Source organism: Diachasma alloeum, unplaced genomic scaffold, assembly GCF_001412515.2.
Source record: "Diachasma alloeum isolate Michigan unplaced genomic scaffold, Dall2.0 Dall_scaffold_00178, whole genome shotgun sequence".
NCBI classification, from domain to species: domain Eukaryota; kingdom Metazoa; phylum Arthropoda; class Insecta; order Hymenoptera; family Braconidae; genus Diachasma; species Diachasma alloeum.
In genome coordinates, this window is record NW_021680344.1 from 3,944,782 (window position 1) to 3,958,069 (window position 13,288).

The following is a 13,288-nucleotide window of genomic DNA, read 5'->3' on the forward strand; positions in this document are numbered from 1 at the left end:
CACGTCGAGAAATTCCTACAGGAAAAGTTGTACAACAAAATAGAAATCTACTGATTTTTTCTATAAAATAATTTTTATTGGGAATTTTCGATTTTTTAATGAAAAGTGAAGAAAAATTGAGTGAAAAAACTCAGAGAATTCATGTCGAGGAATTCCTACAGAAAAAGTTGTCTAGAAAGATGAAAATCTACTGATTTTTTAAATAAAATAGTTTCTATTAGACATTTTCTATTGAAAAACGGGCAATAAAGAAAGTTTTTGGTGCATAGAAGTCTTGAGAATCCCACATAAATATTTCAAAATCCCTAAAATATGAAATTTTCTCCGGAGTTAATAATCCCCTCGCAATGAACAAAAAATTCTTAAAGACCGCAAAATTATCTCCACAAACCGAATTTTCAAAAAAACACTAAACATCCCCAATTCCTTAACAAAACCCCCATTAAAACGTTCCCGCGCCTGTCGTCCCATCCGCCGCTCTCCTCTCTCCCAATGGCACCCGGAAGTAGACGTCACCAGTGCCAACTACCACCCGTACGAATCTAATCCGCAGCTGTCCCCCTCCCCCTTCCCCCTCCACCCAAGTGGTGTGGTTGCCTGGTTGTGTCAAACGAGATCGCGCGAGTTGTGAGACCACAATCTCCCCCAAAACTCAGTTATTTTTTTAATTTTTAATTAATGAATTGAGTGCCGAAGCGATTGCAACGTCTCAGTCGCCCCCGGAAGCTTCACCCGCACCACTTGATTATAAATCTTCGTAAAATATCGGGTAAGTCGACATTTGGCTGCCAGCACAACGAAAAATCCAACGTGTGCGCCACCTCTCAAGACATAACGGAGATTTTTTACTCATTTTCGCATTTTTTTTATTAGCGATTGCCAGATAACTTTGAGCCAGTTATTTTTGGACTTTAGTTTTCGGTCTCGGTGGCTCCCGAGGGTCATCACAGCGTCCTATACAGCTGTTGGTGAATTGTCAATTGTTGCTATAAGATTTATAGTTTTTAGTATTTCACGAGGGCCTCATCAGTGCAATCCTCATCATCTTGGGACGATATTTATCGGTTTATAATGAACATATGAGGAGGACTTCGGGTCACTGTGGAAGCATCTTGACGCACGTCAAGGTTATCCACACACTAGACAGTCATCAACCATTGTTCTTGTCAATGATCACATGAATGTTCAATTGCCTGTGACGCGACGGATTTCTTTTTCTGCACTTTGTTCTGCAGAGTCACTCCAGTTGAAGTGTAATCACTCTATTTGTTTTTGTTTTTGTTTTTTTTTACATGTTTTGGGCTGGGAATTAGTGAAACATGTTCCTCTGGGACTGGTTCTCAGGAGTACTCGGCTATTTAGGTAAGTTTTATTCTTTATTTCAAGGGGTTGTGGGGAAACGAAGCTTTTTTCAACTCCAGGGATATGCAAATAATTTTAAAAACAATTCCCGTTGGGTTATTGCATGAATTTTTTTTAGAATAAAATGATTGAATAGGAAAATTCGATGGAAAATGTCAGGTGCGTAATTTCTATCATCATGCAAAATTAAAATAGAAAATTGAGGGAACGAATGCATTGCGACGTTGTAATCCAGACACTTTTAATTTCCTGCATTATCCTCATTGATTTGTAATTAGTCGTCGAAATAGAAATTTTGATTGGATTTTCATATTCTCATTCATTCTGTGAATACTTTAGAATTTCAATCTTGAGATCTTTCCTGAAAACTAATTCACTTCAATTTATACTCAATACTTAGCTTCAAAATGACCTTTCACCAAAGATCTTTAAATCTCCTTTGAACAGATGAGTGTCATACAATAAAATCCTCGTTTGTAGGGAAACGAGGATTTTTGTAACTCCAGGTACATTTGAATAATTAAAAAAACAATTCCAATTGGGTTAATGCACGGATTTTCTTAGCATAAAATGATTGAATATCAAAATTAGATGGAAAATGTCAGACGCGTAATTTTTTTCATCATGCAAAATTAAAATAGAAAATTGAGGAAACGAATGCATTGTGAGATTGTACTCCAGACTCTTAATTTCCTGTAACTCTTTGATTTGTCACTATTCATCGAAATAAAAAATACGTATCTAATATTTTTGATTGGATTTTCATATTCTCGTAAATTCTATGAATATTTTGGAATTTCAATCTGGAGATCTTTCCCGAAAACTAATTCCCTTCAATTCATACTCAATACTCAGCTTCAAACTGAGCTTTCGCAAAAGATCTTTAAATCTCCTTTTTTTTTAAATCATTTTTGTAGTTTTCACTTTTCTCAAAAACTTAGCTTTTTGCATTCAATTTCCCCGAGGTATTTCTCATACAATGACCCCTGAAATTGATTTATCTCGTTCCCCCATACAACAATGAATAATGGAGTAATAGACCGTTTTATGCACGTGATTCCGCTTTCAGGCCTATGGAAAAAGGGTGGTAAGCTGCTGTTTCTCGGCCTGGACAATGCCGGAAAGACAACACTACTTCACATGCTCAAGGACGACCGGCTGGCTCAACACGTACCCACGTTGCATCCGAGTAATTAATTCTCATAATTCATAGTTTTGATCTCTGCTTGTATTTTTTCTCAAATTAATCGATGCATATTTACACGTTCGCTGGGGTTTTAATAAGTGGTTAATCTGTTTTTGTCATTTCAGCGTCTGAAGAACTATCCATTGGAAATATTCGCTTCACGACGTTCGATCTTGGAGGCCATACGCAGGGTAAAAAAATATAAAATCATTTTTTCTTGTTTTGATACTGGAATTTTAGCAAAATTTAGGGAACAGTTTTTTTTATTGTTTTCATTTACAATTTAATTGACAATTTGAACTTCAAATTCAAGAAAAATGGTTATTTAGCAGTTCAGGGATCATTTGACCCTTGAGCTCACATGTCATTTAACCCTTCCCACCATTAGCCCCTAAAAAAATTAATGATGCATTTGTTCAATTGTAGCACGTAGAGTATGGAAGGACTACTTTCCCGCAGTAGACGCTATTGTATTCCTGGTAGACGCGAGTGACACTACACGACTACTAGAGGCCAAGGTTGAACTCAAAGCTCTCCTCACTGACGAGCAACTCAGCTCATGTCCAGTACTTGTATTAGGCAATAAAATCGACAAGCCTGGCGCAGCATCGGAACAAGACCTCATGAATCACTTCAATCTCTATGGCCAGACGACTGGCAAGGTATGTCTTTCCTCTAACATGTCAAATGAGAATGATTAGATTCGCTGTTAATTTCTTGACAATTAATGTGACTTGATGACTTTAAATAAACATTTGTTCTTTTTATTTTTCCTTCAGAAGGAATTTTTTTCATTTTTGTAATTTAATAAGTTATGTCCATAACTTTAATGAATTTTAATTCCTGTCAAATGAATTAATGCGAATTATTTTCAGGGTAAAGTCCCCAGAAGTGATATTCCCGGTCGTCCACTGGAGCTCTTCATGTGCTCAGTGTTGAAGAGACAGGGATATGGCGAGGGCTTCCGTTGGCTCGCCCAGTACATTGACTGAACACGCACGTAAATACAATTAAATCCTCCTCCTCGTCAAAACAGGAAGAAACAAATGAAAAAAAAATCAACCACCAATGTAATCGATTACGACGAAATTGGTACCTTATTGTTACAATTATTTTTCATCAGTGAAATTTATTCAGGCATTGATATCAGACGTCATTGTATTTAATTCGAAATCAAATCTGATGTTTGTGCTGAAAAGATTTGTCATTTTAATTGATTAAACGATTTATTGAGAAGCCACGAGGAAGAAGAACAAAATGATATTGATACGAAAATGAATGCAAAACGGTTTGAGAAATAAACAGGAAAAAACATTTTGATAAATGAACAAACAAGTGTGCAAGTACGATTATTATTCCCCTTTATTGTGTGTTTGGGATTTTTCTTCATGAATGAATGAGTTATCGTCAGTAACTTTGCGAGTAATCATTGACATTCGTCATTAATTCTGTTCTGGTATCGATTTTCACTTATTTGGGTTAGTTAGTGTCTGGTCATTTCCGTCCACGTGTTCCGCTCGCTTTACAGACGTCAATAGCACCTGAAGGCATGTCTTTGAAGCTGAAGAAGGTAGATATTGTTCGTATTGAAGAAAAATATTGTTTAAAAATAATACATCCCCAAAATAATTCCATTTAACAATTTGTGAAGAATTAATTATCGTATCCAGTTACGTTTCACCACTTTGCTAGTTATTTCTCCCCCCATTTATCACTCTGGTACTCTCAGTTCTTCATCAGCAGGTAACGATTTAAACATGTTCTCGACGTAATCATCCGTGACTTGCTCAAGACTCGCAGGATTCCACCTGGGTTTACCGTCTTTATCGATCAGAAGAGCCCTGACACCCTCGTAAAAATCGCCATCTCTTCTGGAAGCAGCATTGGACAGTCTGTTCTCTACCCTCAGACACTCAAGCAAATTCATCCCCCTTCCTCTCTGCAATGCCTTGAGGGTCAACTTCAGTGAAGTTGGCGACATTTTACTGAGATTATCGATGACCCCCTGGGCCCATTCGCTCTTATCCTCCTTCAGTCTGTCGACTATTTCCTCGACAGTGCCCGCCGAGAAGTATTCATCAATTTTATCTGAATATTTAGCTAAAGTGAATTCAGCTGGAGTTTTATCCTCAAAATTGGCGAGAATTTTCTCCAGGTCTTTGCCACCAGACTTGAGTAGAGCATCAGTTAATTCTTCGAGTTTGGAGGACTGAACGTAGTGCGTGGCAATGCCAGCGAGTTTAACATCGACTCCCTTCAACCTGTGCCCAGTGAGTCCCAAATAGAATCCCAGTTGTCCACGCAAACGAGGAAGAAAATAGGTACCCCCAACATCGGGATACAGTCCTATCGCAGTCTCTGGCATCGCGTAGACAGTTTTCTCAGTGGCAACGCGATATTTACCATGAACCGAGAGACCAACACCACCGCCCATGGTTATCCCGTGGATGAGAGCCACATAAGGCTTCTTGAACGATCCAATGAGGTAGTCGAGTGCATACTCCTCTCGGAAGAACTCGCAACTGGACGCTCTACCCCAGGACTCGTTGAGGGACAGTACAAGGGACTTGACGTCACCTCCGGCGCAGAACGCCTTATCTCCACTCCCCCTTATCACAACCATATTCTTCGATGATTCCCACTTTTTCAGGACAGGGTGGATTTTCCTCACCATTGAGAGGTTTAAGGCATTCAGGGCTTTTGGGCGATTCAAGGTTATCAGCCCACTCTCACCGACCTGAGGACATTATTCGCATTGTTATTTTCATTTGTAATTTGCTGTTGACAGTTATGAAGGGCTCCAACAGGTGTCTGTTTACTATTGTGCTTTTTCAAATTTTGAGATTTCTTTGGTTTGAGATATTTTTGTCGCAACCTTTGAAGAACTGATGGGTTGATAAATAGAGAGTAAATAATGCCCTGATGAAAAACACTTTGTGAAGATTTTTTCTCTTACGATTCTTTTCTTTTTCAATTCTAATTAAAATTGCTGTTATGGCCGTTAATGGCTGAGGAGGTAGGGGTTTTTTGGACATTGTTATTTTCGTCAGTAGAATATCTCAATGATGAAGTGATGAAGCGTAACAGAATGAGTGGAATTTTCATCTTAGGAGACATTTTTTGCAGCTGGATAAATTTCTAAAAAAATGTCTCTCGAAATTTGCCTCTGAAATCACTGATTACCTAGATGTTTCGATATTCAACAAGACGTGGAAAATTGACTTGTTCTGTTACGTTTTGCCACTCCAGTACTGAATCGACTGCAGCTAGAGTACCTCTTCGAAGAGAACATCGTCATGTGCCTCTGGATGACTTCCCTCCGCTCTTTTGTTACCAACTAGAATGATACATGACAGGTCAATAACAAACAATGATCATTGTGTCGATTTTTGCATCTCACCAGCATTATGAGTTGCTATGGACCGCGATAAGATGTTCTGCATCGTTCTCCTGGTACTCGGCACCAGCAGCTTTAAGGTTATATTCTCCATCTGATCGAAAATAAATTCTAGTAAGTGACTTCGTTGCTTGATTATTTCTCTCGCTAATTACCATTTCTAATCGGAGCGATCAACTTTAACCGTTCAACAGCTTCTAGTCTCTCGTCAATGTCGTTGAACCTGTGGATATACCCTCCTTGTAACGCCTATTTACGTCGGTATCACGTGGTAGAAACCAATCATTCTCCATAATTTTTTCGTATACTTGGGAATATGTAATTATTGCCAATCACTTATGATGATTATCGTCTTTTGGGGGGAGGGGTAGATTGGCTCGGTCGGTAGAGGGATATATATCCGTTTGTATTTCTTAATGAGTCCCCTACGAGTTACATGTATATATCACACACCTCCATTCTTCCATTTCTAACTCTATTTCCCTCGAACCTATCCCTCTCTCTCTCTCTCTCTCTCTCTCTCTCTCTCTCTCTCTCTCTCCCTAGCTATTTACAAATTTAATGATAACATTGCGCTTTCTCTTCAAATGTGCCAATGAACTATAATATTTTATTATAAAATATTATAAAAAATAGTTAAATAAGCATTAACATTATAAAATAATGAAATATTATAATATTTTATTATAAAATCTGGCTGTTATAGGTGTACATTGAAGAATAACTCGTGGTTTAGCCGAATAAAGATGTTGCATTTAACACGTTAGATGTGTTTACATCGAGTTTGAGAATTGAACTGAGTTCGACTGATCTATCTGGCCGGGAGCGCCCGGGTTTAAATACCTTGTGTTATGGAAGGTTCGAGAATTATCCAAAAATTTCGTGAGGGACAAGGATAGAATGATGTCTGTCTCGAATACGACGATATAGAATATTCGAGACGCGTTATGTGAATTTCGAAATAATACATAATTCGTTGGTGGCTTGCGCCACAAAAATATTACACTGTTCTTGTCATTATTGAGAGCAGCGTCCACTGGGACCTTTTCTTTTACTTGTCACAATATCATTGTCGCTTGACCACTTAATAGTCTTCAGTGTCTTTTGTACAACAAAATGCACAGTTAATAAAATCTTTTTAATCCCTACGGGGCCAGCGCACGGCGTTGGTGGGCCGGTTTAGCTTTCGAAAGCCAAGCCACGCTTGAGCGTGGTCACTAGAAGGATGGTTGACCCCGGGGAACACCTCTGGAAAGGTTCTAATTTTTCGAGAGCTGGAAGAAGGATTAGGAATCAGGTAATATGCTGCTGGAAAATTGAAATCCGTAAGAAACCAAAAGGTATGCGGTACTGGAAAGTTAAATAATGTAAAAAAATAAAACCTTTCAAATCAATCTCGCTCATGTCTGCTCATCTTCTTTCTTCATAACACATACGTGAAGAATTGATTCATTTTTATTTATTCAGTCACACGTATACCCTCTTAGGTAGTTACATTTTGTTTCCCACCCCTCAGTAACTATCAAAGATGAAAGTAATTAATGCATTACCCGAAAAATGTAAAGTAAAATCAACAAAATCAAATACCGAAATCACTCTAGTGCTACTTTTCAATCATCAGATGGGTCCAGGGTTTTGAGTTCAGCCGAGGTGAAGAATTAATTATCATGTTCTGTTAGGCTTGTTTCGGCCGAACTCTCAAGTCTCTACACGCCGGTATAGATTTAAACATTTCCTCGATGTAATCATCCCGAACTTGCTCAAGGCTCCCAGGATTCCACCCGGGTTTGCCGTCTCTATCGATCAGATGGGCCCTGACACCCCTGTGAAAGTCACTATCTTTTCTGTAAACAGCACAGGTCATCCTGTTCTCCATCCTCAGACACTCAAGCAAACTCATCTCTCTTCCTCTCTGGAATGCCTTGAGGGTCAACTTTAGTGAAGTTGGCGACATTTTACTGAGATTATCGATGACCCCCTGGGCCCATTCGCTCTTATCCTCCTTCAGTCTGTCGACTATTTCCTCGACAGTGCCCGCCGAGAAGTATTCATCAATTTTATCTGAATATTTAGCTAAAGTGAATTCAGCTGGAGTTTTATCCTCAAAATTGTCGAGAATTTTCTCCAGATCTTTGCCACCAGACTTGAGTAGAGCATCAGTCAATTCTTCGAGTTTAGAGGACTGAACGTAATGTGTGGCAATGCCAGCGAGTTTGACATCAACTCCCTTCAACCTGCGCCCAGTGAGTCCCAAATAGAATCCCAGTTGTCCACGCAAACGAGGAAGAAAATACGTGCCACCAACATCGGGATAAAATCCTATCGCAGTCTCTGGCATTGCGTAGACAGTTTTCTCAGTGGCAATGGAATATTTACCATGAATCGAGAGACCAACACCAGCTCCCATAGTTATCCCATGGATCAGAGCCACGTAAGGCTTCTCAAACGAACGAATGATGTACATGAGTTCGTACTCGTTTCGTATGAATTCATAGGTTCCTTCTCGAGGTTCAGCATCGTTGATGGACCCTAAGTAGAACTTGACGTCCGCCCCAGCACAGAAAGCCTGCGCATTACCTCTCACTACAACCAGATTCTTCGATGATTCCCATTGTTTCAGGACAGGGTGGATTTTGTTCACCATTGAGAGGTTCAAGGCGTTCAGGGCTTTTGGACGGTTCAAGGTTATCAGTCCGCTCTCACCGATCTGAGCACATTATTTGCCGTTATTTTTGTCACTAGAATATCTCGATGATAAAGTGATGAGACGTAACAGAATGAGTGAAATTTTCATCGTATAAGACATTTTTTGTAGCTGAATAAATTTCCAAAAAAATGTCTCTTGAAATTCACCTCTGAAATCCCTGATTACCTAGATATTTCGATATTCAACAAGACGTGAAAATTTGATTTGTTCTGTTCTGTTACGTTTTACCACTTCACTACTGAATCGACTACAGCTAGAGTACCTCTTCGAAGAGAACATCGTCATGTGCCTCTGGATGACTTCCCTCCGCTCTTTTGTTACCAACTAGAATGATACATGACAGGTCAATAACAAACAATAATCATTGTGTCGATTTTTGTATCTCACCAGCATTATGAGTTGCTCTGGACTGAGATAAGATGTTCTGCATCGTTCTCCTGGTACTCGGCGCCAGCAGCTTTAAGATTATATTCGCCATCTGAACGAAAATAAATTGTAGTGACCGACTTCGTTGCTTGATTATTTCTCTCGCTAATTACCATTTCTAATCGGAGCAATGGACTTTAATCGTCCAATAGCCTCTAATCTTTTGTCAACGTCGTTCAATCCATTGATATAAGTGCTGATTTCTGCCGAAGAATTCAACTCGATTTGAGTGGTGGGGGGGCATGAGCAATTGGGAATTTCGGTACAATGTAGGTATCCGGCTATTCCTTCTATAGCAAAATGCAAGAAGCTCTTTACCCTCATTGCAGTGCACGGTTCCGTGGATATCACGTGGGCATCAATTATTCTCCACAATTTTTTTGAACACTTGGGAATATCTAGTGTAGAGTAAATGGAACCGACAAGCTTGCCCAAAAGGAGCTCAATTTCGAGTCATTTTATATATTGAAAAAACTGTCTTATGTCCGTGTAAAATGTCATCTTGGGAAGACGGTCTTTTAAGTAACTTTTTGACAAATTTTACGGTCTCTTTGACGATGAGTTCACTGGCAGTCGCCAGGCGGGACAGTCACTCGTTTGTTCCGTTGTAGGATATCTATCATTCCATCCCAAAAATTCTCTGTTAACATCTATCATTTCTTCTTGTTTATTTTCCTCTCTTCTTCTTACTCTTTTTTACATCTTTTATTGGCACTCCGATAATTAATGGTAGTCTTAGATACCGCCAGCGGGCTCCCAAATAGTATTTAGTTTAGTTCAATCGATCAGCTGATTGCATTGTTAAAAGTGAAAAAATTTTTTTCACGCCATGCATAATTAATTATTGGAATTGGAACGTTGATTATTTTCGTTCATCGATTTTAACACTTGCCCTCAATTAATTTATTCTATTGAGGATTGTCTATAAAATTTCTTCGATTCAAATTTTCCAATAGAATTAGCGAAAAGTTAATAGTTTCTAAACTAATTCACGAGATTTTGCTACAACTTTTCTTCCTGCGTTATAACACGAAGAAAATTTATAACAATTTGGTAAAATGAAGATGAGCAGAAATATCAATTGAAAAAATCGTTTATTGCATTTTCTTCAAATAACGCTTTCATAAAATTAAAAAGACTTCAGGAGTTTGAGTGACTGCCTCCGACGATCAGAAGCATGTATCTGTACAGACCGATGATGTCGACGTAGAGTTGCGTAGTAGCGAAGAGCACTTCATTAGGACTTATCTGAATTCTCCTGCCGCCCATGATCGTTTGAATGTCGAAGTAGAGGTACTGAAATTATTAACCTTGGGTCAAAAATTGATAGATTAACAGAAGTCCAATAGAATTCTCCAGCGAATTCGCTAGGTTTTTCAGAGATGTACAAACTAGAAATAGTTCCATTTCGTTTTTCTCGGTCGGTCATTACCAGAGAGAATATCAAAGCTCCGATAGATCCAAATATGGTCATCACGGCTGGAATATTGGTGAACATCATTGTGATCACCAACAGGAGCAGTGTCAGCAACCCCACGAATGCCAGAATGCTTAGCAGTCCCGAATATTTCGTAAAGTCAAACTGAGAAGCCAAAATTGAACGCAAACGAAAAAATTTCGGTGAAGAAGATAATGGTAGAAAAAAAATAGTGCAAAATAGAAAATTCTATTATATTCCTCTTAGATTCCCATCTGATGGATCCTGTGCGTTTTCAAATGCTAATGTTCAATAGAAAATAGTGCATAAAAAAAGCAGTGAAATTTAATTTTTCTACACAACTTATTCTATTGAAAATAACTTTGAAAATTTATCTTGGGAATTTCTGTGGAAAATATCGCTATAAAATAAGATGAAATAATGCAATATTTTTAATAGAATTGCTGAAAACTCGTGGAATTTCCATCCGCACAATTTTTTCCTGCATTTTTATTTTGGTTTTATTTACCCTACAACAAACTGCTGCAGTCGTGATGAAGATGGAGACCGCAGCTGTGGCACTCACAGCTATGAGCACAACTTCAACTTCGAAGTGGACGGATATATAGGCCGACAGATGCGACTCTGCTAGAGTCTTGAATTTTTTATGAGAGAGAATAATAGAAAAATGTAGATGGGCGTGTACGAAAAGATTCAAGGGAGATTTCTACATTATAAATATTGAAAAAGTTGTTTTGAGGATTTTACTAGGAGTAGTAGACAAATGGAGCCCCAGCCAGATTGTGTTCTGCCGCAGTCGGTGAGGGAGATGCTGCAGTAGGAGCAGATGAATGCTACCCTTTAACAATAATATTTAATTAATATGGATATCATAATTAAGGATTCATCCGACGTATGAAAAAAATTATAGATAACGCGCACGAAGAAATTTAATTGAAAAACCTCGCGATTCCTATTGGAATTCTATCTTGTATTTTAGTTTTGGACTCTGCGGTCATTAGCTGATTCTACATGAAGGAATCTATTATGACAAAATGATAAAAATTGATCCAGTCATTTGAACTAGGCCTAATATTTCGATCCCCTTGGCGTGCTCCCCTTCGCGGACGGGGGCGGGGGATGACTGGATCAATTTTTATCATTTGGACATAATAGATTCCTTCGTATAGAATCAGCTAATGACCGCAGAGGCCAAAACTAAAATACAAGTTAAAAATTCAGTTGAAATCCTCTCCCCAACATAGGAATTCTGTGAAAAATTGGACAAGTCAGTAGATTTTTTTCTCCAAAAATTCTTGGAATGAATTTTCCACTTTCTATTCAAAAAATTTATGCCCAAGAATTTCTGTTAAACAAATCCCAATAGAGTAATTTATGTAGAAAAATCATAATCTACTGAATTTTCGCTAAAATTATCTATTGACAAATCGCATGGCAAAATTACATACTTTTAAACTGAAATCGTCGCATAAAAACAGAATTTTTATACTACAATTTCTTCATACGTCAATACCAGCTAACTGAAAATTGATGATGTTAACTACATGGCGAGAATCCAAAGGTACCAGTGCGTCTTGATGAAAACATTTGCCGGTTCGCTGAAGAGAAAAGGGATTTCAAATAATCTGCCAAATTAATTTGATAACGAGTAACTCACTAGAACATGAAAAATGCGATGTACAACGCTGTAAATACGAATTGGAGAAACAGAATGAAGAAGACTTTCTGAATGAACACTCTCCGGATTTTCGGGATTTGAAACTCAGCGAAGTACTCGTCCTCCGGGAGCGCCGCTCGTCTCTGCTGCTCCAGCCATGACCGGTAAATCGCTTGATTCTGCATCTCCCTCTGTCTCACCATATTCTCATCGACGGTCACTTCATAAGGCCCCTAGACGCATCGTGTGGCACAAATGAAAAAGAATTGCATTCTTCTGATTTTTATTACTTTTAGGGAATAATTTGAGGGGAATTTCCACTTTTCATTGTTTAGTTCGTCAAATTGGGAATATTCAGTGATGAAATTCCCTCGAATTTCAGTGACATTCGACGAAAATTTCCAGGAATTGTCAAGACTATTGTGCTGAGACTATTCTGTCCTGTATAATTTCTGAAATTATCTTTACGCTTTGAATCTTCTGTCCCTTCACCAACGGCGGGAGAAAGGGCGGACCCCCCGCTGCGACTGGAATACTCTGCATCCCGAGGGGCTCCGGCCCTTCGTAATTTTGTGGTCCAAGGGAGGAATAAGGGGGTGGTTCGTCTCTGGTGAATAATCAATCCAATTGTGAGTCATAAAAAAAATAGCAACTAATTCGCGAGCGTCCACGAAGAGAGAAGTTTATTTAAAATTATGAAGAGACAATTCACTTCATGAAATTGTATCTAACCTTGCGTTAGTCCCTCGCCCGGGTGCTGATCCCATGCCCCAGGTATTTCCTCTCGAACCTCAAAAAAACGTCGGGAAAATCCAATGGATTAAAAAAAAACAAATGAGGGATATTTCAAGAACGAAGCGGTGGAACAAAATGAGTTTATCTTGTTGATATCTTGATAACTATTTCACATTAGAGAAGTAAATAAAATCATGCGATTCATTACAAAATTCCACGCATTCTTCAATATTTTCAGAGACATGCGCATCTACAGTGATTTTGAAAAATTAAAAATCAAAAGTCCAGCTTGGCTTTAGACTTTTTACGAAAAGTTTCAAACAAACGCGTTTTTCGAAGCAGGGCTAGCTATATCCATAAATTATAATTACCCTCAAATT

General features: G+C 38.5%; 4 protein-coding genes across 6 annotated transcripts; 1 reads left to right on the top strand and 3 right to left on the bottom strand.

Annotated features, from left to right (window-relative positions):
• Positions 1-562: 562 nt before the first annotated feature.
• On the top strand, positions 563-3,883 carry LOC107040244 (GTP-binding protein SAR1). 3 transcript variants are annotated; one of them, XM_015260263.2, is made up of 6 exons: positions 563-769; positions 1,301-1,362; positions 2,432-2,551; positions 2,674-2,739; positions 2,975-3,210; positions 3,424-3,883. In XM_015260263.2, exons 2-6 carry the CDS (start codon positions 1,320-1,322, stop codon positions 3,538-3,540), a joined length of 582 nt encoding a protein of 193 aa, XP_015115749.1. In that variant the 5' UTR covers positions 563-769; positions 1,301-1,319; the 3' UTR covers positions 3,541-3,883. The 3 variants fall into 3 exon arrangements, with proteins under 3 accessions (XP_015115749.1, XP_015115733.1, XP_015115741.1); XM_015260247.2 differs by having other exon boundaries at positions 1,314-1,362; XM_015260255.2 differs by lacking the exon at positions 563-769 and having other exon boundaries at positions 782-1,362.
• Positions 3,884-3,892: 9 nt separating this feature from the next.
• LOC107040240 (3-hydroxyisobutyryl-CoA hydrolase, mitochondrial) lies at positions 3,893-6,766 on the bottom strand. Its single transcript, XM_015260233.1, has 4 exons — positions 6,101-6,766; positions 5,949-6,039; positions 5,824-5,885; positions 3,893-5,285 (listed from the first exon to the last, which is right to left on the bottom strand). The coding sequence occupies exons 1-4, from the start codon at positions 6,101-6,103 to the stop codon at positions 4,260-4,262; spliced, it is 1,182 nt and encodes a 393-aa protein (XP_015115719.1). The 5' UTR covers positions 6,104-6,766; the 3' UTR covers positions 3,893-4,259.
• Positions 6,767-7,382: 616 nt separating this feature from the next.
• On the bottom strand, positions 7,383-9,272 carry LOC107038845 (3-hydroxyisobutyryl-CoA hydrolase, mitochondrial). The gene is made up of 4 exons (XM_015258150.1): positions 9,192-9,272; positions 9,040-9,130; positions 8,915-8,976; positions 7,383-8,652 (listed from the first exon to the last, which is right to left on the bottom strand). The coding sequence occupies exons 1-4, from the start codon at positions 9,192-9,194 to the stop codon at positions 7,621-7,623; spliced, it is 1,188 nt and encodes a 395-aa protein (XP_015113636.1). The 5' UTR covers positions 9,195-9,272; the 3' UTR covers positions 7,383-7,620.
• Positions 9,273-10,155: 883 nt separating this feature from the next.
• LOC107038967 (protein lifeguard 3-like) lies at positions 10,156-12,940 on the bottom strand. Its single transcript, XM_015258356.1, has 8 exons — positions 12,906-12,940; positions 12,642-12,780; positions 12,174-12,406; positions 12,061-12,114; positions 11,264-11,354; positions 11,025-11,150; positions 10,511-10,660; positions 10,156-10,374 (listed from the first exon to the last, which is right to left on the bottom strand). Exons 1-8 carry the CDS (start codon positions 12,938-12,940, stop codon positions 10,219-10,221), a joined length of 984 nt encoding a protein of 327 aa, XP_015113842.1. The 3' UTR covers positions 10,156-10,218.
• Between the last annotated feature and the right edge of the window lie 348 nt (positions 12,941-13,288).